General features: G+C 47.1%; 1 protein-coding gene and 1 long non-coding RNA gene across 2 annotated transcripts; both read right to left on the bottom strand.

Annotated features, from left to right (window-relative positions):
• Positions 1-930: 930 nt before the first annotated feature.
• Positions 931-3912, bottom strand: LOC142566860 (uncharacterized). Its single transcript, XM_075677786.1, has 2 exons — positions 3613-3912; positions 931-2403 (listed from the first exon to the last, which is right to left on the bottom strand). The coding sequence occupies exons 1-2, from the start codon at positions 3904-3906 to the stop codon at positions 1354-1356; spliced, it is 1344 nt and encodes a 447-aa protein (XP_075533901.1). The 5' UTR covers positions 3907-3912; the 3' UTR covers positions 931-1353.
• Positions 3913-6282: 2370 nt separating this feature from the next.
• LOC142566687 (uncharacterized) lies at positions 6283-8555 on the bottom strand. Its single transcript, XR_012825100.1, has 3 exons — positions 8410-8555; positions 7601-7635; positions 6283-6803 (listed from the first exon to the last, which is right to left on the bottom strand). It is a non-coding gene; the product is annotated as an uncharacterized LOC142566687 (long non-coding RNA).
• Between the last annotated feature and the right edge of the window lie 358 nt (positions 8556-8913).

The raw sequence follows: 8913 nt of genomic DNA, 5'->3' as shown, positions 1-8913 counted from the left end.
CCAACCAGGTCATAACTTTGATGACCTTAAACTCTACATCTTCCAAAATTCCGTTCTGAACAAGAAAGAAAGTACAGAGAACCACACCTTATCCACATGTTGAAGACATTTCAACCAATAGGGATAAACGTTGCCGAGGGAGCTTTAGAATCCATTCGCCATGCTAAATTACAAGCTATAGGCAACAACACATAGTTTGGTTTTCCCTTTGTTTTTTTTTCTTGTCTGTATTTATTTCTTCCATTTCAGTATTCACCACACTCCTTTGTTCTCAATTCTACACCCTCGCCGCTAGCACACTTTCGCTCAAGGATGGATAGGTGGGCTAGTTGGCAATGCATTGTAATAAAAAACTTAGAGCGCTGAAAACGCAAAGAACGTAGAAAAAGAAAGGCACACCTCACGCTCTATACAGAAGGATTGAAGCGTGGAATAGAGCAGTGTGTAATAGAAATGCATTGTATTGCAAACATATTGCAGAATAGCGTGGTGTGCGTGTCTTTTTCTATTTAATATTGTAGTTTTTATTATAACACCGTCGATCGTTGCCGCACCCACCCGCCTTGCCCCCTCTCCCCTTCAGAAAATCTCTACCTATCTATATACTGTGGCAGGAAAGCATATGTCGGCTTGAAAAAGACGAATCCACTTGTCGAAACATTGGCTCCCCGCATTCACCTTGTTCTCGTTTTGTTCATCATCTTGAATTTCGATCTCCCGTCTTCCCCGTGTTTTCCATGGTCTGATTGTGTCTGTGTTAGAACTTTGAATGCCCCGGTAATGAATGGCCGAGTACAAGAAGCTTGCTGAAAAATAGGGTTCAAAGCCATCGACGAGGGCCTCAGCACTGCGAACGTGGAGATTGGCCGTGAATTTCGGAGAAAGGACAACGCGTGGTGCTACAGCGTAGTATGAAACACGAACGTCGCCTTGAAATCAATCGCTTTAATTGCGGCACGGCTAGGCAATAATAGATGGAACAGTATCGAGGTAAACGCTATAAGGTCACAAACCACTCGAGGAGCACAAGAGGAGCAGAATATTTAAGAACAAAAACTGTATTAGTTCAACAAATAAAGGAGAAAATGAGCAGCCACTAAACAAGGAAGACAATAGTTGGACAGTTACAAAGGATAGCAAATTTTGAAAAGGAAATGCCGCAGAGCTCACTTTATTTCGAAAAAAGGAGATGAAAAATTCGTTAAGCTCATGTGACACATTTTGGGAAGTGCCAAGGAGGATTCAGCAGTGCACTACACATTGTGCGATGACGGACGTTAGCGCGTTCCTTTGATCCCATTGCACGCCTCTGTTTTGCTCAGGAGGATTTCAAACTCTAACTTCATCCGTCATCTAACCGTCATCTCTCAGCGATGGAACTCTTATAGAAAAATCGAGGTGGTAGTGGGCCAATGAGTCATCATCGCGATAGCAGGTACAGCGATTGACCATGGGAGCCAACGAACGTTGATTGCGTGTTACGCTATGCAGCGCGTGGACGCTCCAATAAGGCGGCCAACACTTAGAGTCAACCAGCATCCCGTTAAACACGATCTGCACAGCGAGAGTAGATGCAGAAAAAATGGTGTACTGGTTGACGGCGATCGTAAAGTACGTGTCCCTCGTGTGCCACACCGTAATCTCAGCAAACGTTTTTTTGCGTTGCGGCCACTGAATCATTTCCTCACAGTTTTCCAGGGTCAGCAGATACTCAACGCTGCAAGTTCGTTGAATCCACGCGGCTGTCGACAGCGTACTCGCGAAATGGGGAATGGCACCACGCCCAGGCCCACAATGAGCAATGACAGGGCTGCAATCAGGCATCGGGGAAGTATCCCGCCAGAGTTCCTGTTGGGCTAGACGTTCCAACTTTCGAAGTATCATCGCCTTTTCCGAGCGCAACGACAGCGACCTCGACGTGCTGGCTTCCTCCTCCGGATTTTCCCGAGATGTCCGCTGGTGCGACACGTTCGATGAAATCGTGGCGGCGATATGAGCCATCTCACCCTTTAAATTGTGCTCGCATTCTCCGAGCTCGCGAGTGATCTCAGCGAACCTGGTTTCCTGCCTTCTGACTTGTTCCGTAAGCTCATTCAGCTGACTCTGAATCACCGGCTGCAGCTGGTCGTGGTTGAGGCATCCCAACATCGCCTTCACGTCGTCAAGGGCAGCGTGCACGTCTGCAAGGGTCGGTGCTGTATGATCCGAGGACTCCGTGATCGCTGCAGAAACGTCGGCACTGCATCCGGCCGCGTAGTGCGTCCGCAGGTCTCTGTGCTGGACTCCCTCGCCGCATCGCACACATTCCACGGTGTGAAATGTGCACTCGATCTCGTAGTGTTCCAGCATGCGGTCCACGGTGCCCGTGTACTCGCAACCGTGCGCTTCGTTCCAGCAGTACACCTTAATAGAAAATACCATAAACAATTAACACACATTACATTTTCTCGGCAATAAAATATTTTCACTAAAGGCGCGTTGCATCGCTGACACTAACTTTTAGAACGTAACTTTACATGTATTCCGGTTTGAAGCAGCGTATACGCGAGATTCTATGGGGATCAGCAAATATGCTCAAAATCAACAAGCAATATCTCTCGCTGTCTAAACAACAAAGATGCATGAAACACGAATACTACGACATAGTGAATGACTTAATTATGCTTCTAAATAGCAAGACAGCTACGGCCACACAAGAGTCAACCTTGGTAAGCGAGAATCGAGGAAAAGTACGCCCACACTTCCATTCTTCTAGCTCATCTACGAGGACAGGAGCATTCTTGGGCAGTGGAGACCGCCATCTTCTTTTCGCATGCTAGCTTGTCCCTCAAATGAACGTGGTCACCCACTACTGGCCAAGTCAGCTTTTATAGGGCGGGCGGTTGCGAGGGAGGGGGGGGGGGGAATTGTGGCGGTTAAGGAATGTCTAAAAGTAAAAATTTGCAGAAATGGTAGTTGTTCAGAAGCAACACCATCTTTTAGAAGAATGACTAGCGAATATATTTTGTAGTGTACCCAATCTCCTATTCTGATGTTTCAGTGCAAATTTCAAGGAAAAGAAGGATAATGTTTACATAGAAAGTGATTGACTATCAGTGAAGTATCGCTGAATTGTCACTGAAGTGATTAATTGTCACCAGCTTTCCTTTGACTTTAGCGCAGAAACAACCCCAAAACGTCAGTGTCACGTCGCCCATATCAAAGTATATTGCCTTTTTGTGATTTCTCTTATCTGTGACACTAAGAAATCAGTAAATACGGAGTTACAACGAAATATTTCGGGTGAGCCTACAGTCACTTTGTGAAGTTGAGCAAAACGAGAAGAAGGTGAAAGCAGAAGCCAACGTTTCGACATCTCCCGCCTTCCCGGTGTTTCCCTACAGTCAGTTTGTTTGTTCTATTGGTTTTGATAGACGCTAAAAAGTAACATTTGGTGAGGGTGAATATGCGTTTCACTGTGCGGCAATGGCAAAAGGGGCACACTAATCGTCAGGCGTGCAGATATGCCGCAGCGGAATTATACGAATACTAATGCATAAATGCCTGCCGCCGAATCCCCCCCCCCAAAAAAAAAGAAAAGAAGTGACAGAAATTGTTTCTTTCCCCCCTCACCTTCACGGTGTTTGCTTTCCTGGCAGGGAATTCGTAACCGACGCACTCCGCTTCTTCGAATGCCGCTTGATCCAACGGACACTGGCCAACGCCCCCTTCCAAACTGGCTGCGTGACATGATTGGCACAGAGCGTGACCGCACGGGAACACCAGCATCCGTTTTGGGATCATGAGGCAGAGGCCGCACACACGTGAACTGGGAACCTCGTCGACGAATCGCGTCGGTCGCCAGTTGACGCCGGCGACGACGTGGTCGCGAAAACGGTGCACCCATGCTCGTCCGTGATCCGGCATGGCGGTGTCTTCGGGCACGAATCCTACGCTCGCACAAGAGCGCAGTGGCCTTTTATGCCGAGCTTATCGCTACTCCGTGAGGTGATACACTTTAGATAGATCAGCGTCAACGAGAGATAAGATGAGCCCTGCACGCACTGTCGCGTAGAACGGGGAACACTTATCGCACTGATGGCCTTCGCAACGCAGCGAGGAACAGTTGCTTCGTTATGGTAGGCGACTGCCGATACATATACCGCGGATCCCGCAGCAGCAGAAGCATATACACTGGGCGTGTTCCTTTGTTGCGTACACTCGCACACAAGATATTCCGGGCTGCGCGAGCGCGTGGCGAAACGCCCTTCGTCCCCTTCTAACGGCGTCCCCATGTGTTGAGACCGGCGGCTGCACGCATGCGCGTCCCTCCGACACTGCGAGCGTGCAATGTTTCCATGCTTCCTCCTTGCGCGCCGGCGGGAGGTGCCCCTCTTGCGATTGGCGCTGTGGCGGCTTAGACGGGCAAAACTTCGTTTATGCAACGAAAATCAAGAGTTCATTTTCGTCTTGGCTGTCTCCTTCTATAGAGCGCGTTGTTTGCCACGCTCTTCCGCGGGAGAACGCCCCGTTCGTTAAAATAAACGAACGACGAAGTTGGCCGCGAGAAAGTTCAGTGCAGAAAATGAAATGACTTGCCCTATGCGTCAGCGTTCGTGACTCGACAAAAAGCAGCCGCTGCGGCGCGCGCAAGTTCACGCTTCTAAACGCCCTTCACATAGTTTTGCCCGTCGAAGCCGCCAAAGCGCATATCGCAAGAGGTGAACCTCGCGGGTACATTCGGATATCGCCGGCGCGCAAGGCGGAGGCGCGATGACATGCACGCTTGCTGTGTCGAAGGAACGCGCATGCGTGCAGGCGCCGGTGTCGACACCAGGGGAGCACCGCTAGGAGGGAAGGAGCAGAGTTACTATACTGACTCTACAGGACAAGCTACCCATAGGCCCCATGCATTGAAATCGGGAACCGCAAGAGCGCCGCCATGTTGCTAAGCGCCGAGGTTGCCAGCTCCTGAGACAGCGTAGTAGCAGCGTAGCAGCGTGGCGTCTCGCTTGTGGTGTCGTGATGTGTGCGTGCAGCTGTGTGTTTGGGCTTTATAAGTTGGCTCTTTATTCTATGTTGCGGGGAGGTGTGGGTGTGGTCCATGTTGGCCGTACAGGTGGCAGTTATGCAATCGAGGGATGATCCTGTTGAAGATTCCGGCGGTATGCGGTTTTCAGCGGTCACGCCTGTTGCAGGAGTGTTACTCGACGAGGTTACGAGCTCGAAGCTGTGGTCAGATTCCTCGTTGGCGTTCCGTAATTCTCTTCGGACGGGCGCGGTATGTTGCAAAAGCCGCTTTGGCGATCTATCATCGTGACGATAGATCGGGTTTTTTTATTATTAAAGTACTGACCCAGCTGTAGGGCACATGTAACCGACAAATGGAAGTCTCAGGAGAGCACCCGAGATTATAATAAAGCAGGCGGCGCAGGAACTCCAGGGCACCCAAGGGACAGTGCGGGGAACAAAGCTCGAAGCAGAACGGTACATAGGTTCGGGCCGCCGAGGCAGGTGTGTGCCAGGGAGTGTTTGCACGGACAGCTCCCCTGGCACGCGCAGCAGTGCCTCGCAAGGTCGAGATACATTAAAGGCACCTGCGCCCATGATCTTTCTTTTGTCTCGGTGCAGTGAGCACGATTAACGAGAATAATATGGAGGGCATCCGGTGAAATCGCGAATGCCTCATGACAAATGTAGCCCGCGTCGCCTGGCGTGTGTAGTAATATCAGAGTTGGCTGTATGAACTTTATGCATAATACGCTTTGTTACGGTACCCTAACGGAATGGGTCTAGAGGACGGTGTTGGTACATTTTTTCGTACGGCCCTAATCCTATACCCCCACTACAAACACGCACATACCCCCTTTTTTTTATGTATATATACAATTCCTTGCCATGACGGATCTTAGCCTCCTTTATTTTTGAAAAATAGAGGAGGCTATGGACCGATTGACCAGTTCAAGTTGTCAACTTGTCAGTAACTGTCATAGGAATCACTGTAATAAACACAATTCCACGATCGGATTGTTTACTTTCATTTTTTGTTGTAACACTGAAGACTACATAGAACTTTATTTTGTATATGTGAGAGAAGTATGTGGATATCACGAGCTTAAGCCAATGTGCGATACACAGACAAAGCAGCTGCTACAACATGAACTGCATTGAGGGCCACACAACACATACGTAAGTAAAGGTGCAAAATATAGGGGGAAGCTTCAAAATACGCTCTGTAGCACTGCAAAGTATAACATATATTGTATGTGTACAATAAATGTTCAAAAATACAATGCATCAATGTCCCATTTGCCTTCAAGTTTATTATGAAGTTCAAGTTTACTGAAGTTTATTATGAGCATATGTACAACAGGAATCTACTGACACACCCGCAGTCAAGGTGGCTGTTCGAGGTGTGCTGGCTGCTTCAGTGTAAGAAAAAGAAATTGGGTAAATGTCGACACCAGTGCCACTGCTTCTTGCCTCTGACCTGCACGTGCTTCTGCGGCATCTTTGTGCACAAGTGTGCTGGCGTGGCGAGGCGTAGGAGTCATCCGAGAGAAAGAGTATTGTTTACATGGAGAAGTGGCTGTTCACATTGCCTGTCACTTTCCCTCAAATGTTTCCTTGGCGACTAGGGTGACACACCCGCAGTCAAGGTGGCTGTTCGAGGTGTGCTGGCTGCCTAAACGAAATAAAAAGAAATTAGATGAATGTCGATACCAGTGCTATTGCTTATTGCCTCTTACCTGCATTTGCCTCCACGGCCTCTTTGCTTGCGGAGTCTGTATGAGGGAGCTGCTGTGGCTAGGCGTAGGCATTGTCTAAGCAAAAAGAAAAGGCCATTCAAATGGGAAATTATGGAAATAAATGCAGATTTAATGTCTGCTTCTTGCACTCTTCTTGCCTAAAAGTTTTCAAACATAGTGTCCTGAACACACCAGCACTTTGACTGCTTCTGCTTTTTACCTGCAGGTGTTGCTGCGAGATCCTTAGTATGGCTGCATGCAGCATTGTAACACTTGGTGGAGGCATTTGAGGTGGTAGCCAAAAATATAAAGAACCATTCTTGTCTGCACGAATGCTTTCAATTTCTAAATGCAGTGGTAACTATCACTATTGGTGCAAGGCCCCCCCCCCCACATCTATGCGGCAAGTGCCATAGCTCGAAACTAAATTGTTCCTTTAGTGTTTCACAAGGCATCTGATATGTCCACATTAGATGTGATGTGTTTGTTTTTATTTATCCCAGTGTGGAGAGAGAATCATTAAATGGCTTTTTTATTTTTGCGTGTCTTGTCTTTTGGTTTATTTCTGAATTTATCATGATGCTAAAGTGACTTGTGTAATGGCAATCAGCTTTTGTTTTGCAGAAAAACAATGCATTTCCTGACCCATTGTTTGACATCCACTCACTCGCATACTTTTGCAGAGTATTCTACCTATATTGACTTGCTTGACCTCCACTAAAGAGTCTTGCATTTTGAAATACGACTCTTTCCTTAAAATCATTCGACACTTCTCATAATTTCTGTACCTTGGGCTTCTGATACTCTGCAGTCAGCATTTTTGCTTGTTTCTGACTAGAAATGCCTTCTTTAATTTAGAGCTTAAATTTTACTTTTGGAACACATGGAAGGGCTTGCCATTGCATATCTGCATAAAAGGGAAACATGTTTCATTAAACATTTGCAAAATCCAATTGAAGATTGATGAATGCAGCTTGCAGTGTGATATGACTGAATGAGCCATAAAAGTAACTCATCTCACTTGGTAAATGAAAGCACATATTAGTGTGATGCACAAGATACGTTACACTAACGTGGTGGGTTCTCTTGCTTATACAGCAAAATAATCAGTGCGCGAGAAAAAAAATTATTTTTGCGTAACCCTTGTACACACTGACTTAAGGAAAATGAGCTGGAGCTGTCCACATGATGTACTTATTTTACCTGCGAGTATGGTCAACAAAAATGTGTCCCAGCTGCTTAGTGGTATTCGGGATTATGTCAGTATTGCATATGTGCCTGTTGTCGAAAATAATTGAATTTTGAAAATGCTCGCAGGGATCTGATGTGCATATCTGCAGTTTATGGATACATGTAAAATACTCAGCATCAAGTGCAAGTGAACGGTCCCACAGGCCCGGAGTCGATCATGCAAATTGATTCGCTGCACAAATTTGTGACCAGAAAAGATATTCCACATGAAATGGCATGCAAGGAAGTGTTGAAAATATTGCACAGTTAATAAAACGCCTACGCTATTAATATGTGGGTTGATGCACTCGTTATGCAAAACGTAGGTGAGGCGTGCAGACAGGACACAAGAGTAGAGTATTTACAAGCAAACAACACGAGCGCCGCCCACTTCTCTACTCTTGTGTCCTGTCTGCACTCCTCACCTCTGTTTTGCATAATGAATCCTTACCAACTAGCTCAGCTTTCTGTCGTTCTAAGTCTCGATGCACTCGATTTCGTCCGCATTAGGCACTCGCCTCCTGATTACTTCGTGGCACAGAAATACTCGGCATCAGGCTGTTTTTCTGCTGTGGCCTTTGTAGAAGCATGATTGTTCAAAGTGCAACAATTAAAGAGATTCTTTGAGTTGCTTGTGGCTTCGCCAGTACAATTCCGGTGCGCTGGTCCGCCTGTCCAGCAATTTCCTACTGAAGGGAAACCTGCAAATAAAAACACCGCTCCGCATGCAGAAAAATGCTCTACCGTGACGTTTCTAAAACGATTGTGATGCACCACAAGAGCTGCCTACTCGCGTGATATTCGCAACAAGGAGATACATTCGTTTACTTACATGTGAAGGTATATGCGAGTGCACTTCGGGGCTTCGGTGGCACATAAGGCACGAGTTTGCCACAGCGTCCGAAGTCGACGCGCGATCGCATGTCAAACCTAAACTGTACGAAACTACTACGCA

This window comes from Dermacentor variabilis, unplaced genomic scaffold (assembly GCF_050947875.1).
Source record: "Dermacentor variabilis isolate Ectoservices unplaced genomic scaffold, ASM5094787v1 scaffold_13, whole genome shotgun sequence".
Taxonomy (NCBI): domain Eukaryota; kingdom Metazoa; phylum Arthropoda; class Arachnida; order Ixodida; family Ixodidae; genus Dermacentor; species Dermacentor variabilis.
This window is presented reverse-complemented; position numbering and strand designations above follow the sequence as displayed.

Bases quoted from the DNA above. Each gene is read 5' to 3' on its own strand.
- LOC142566860 (XM_075677786.1), bottom strand. From the start codon at position 3,906: ATGCCGGATCACGGACGAGCATGGGTGCACCGTTTTCGCGACCACGTC. The intron at 2,404-3,612 runs GTGAGGGGGGAA...TTTTCTATTAAG, and splicing joins GGAAAGCAAACACCGTGAAG to GTGTACTGCTGGAACGAAGC.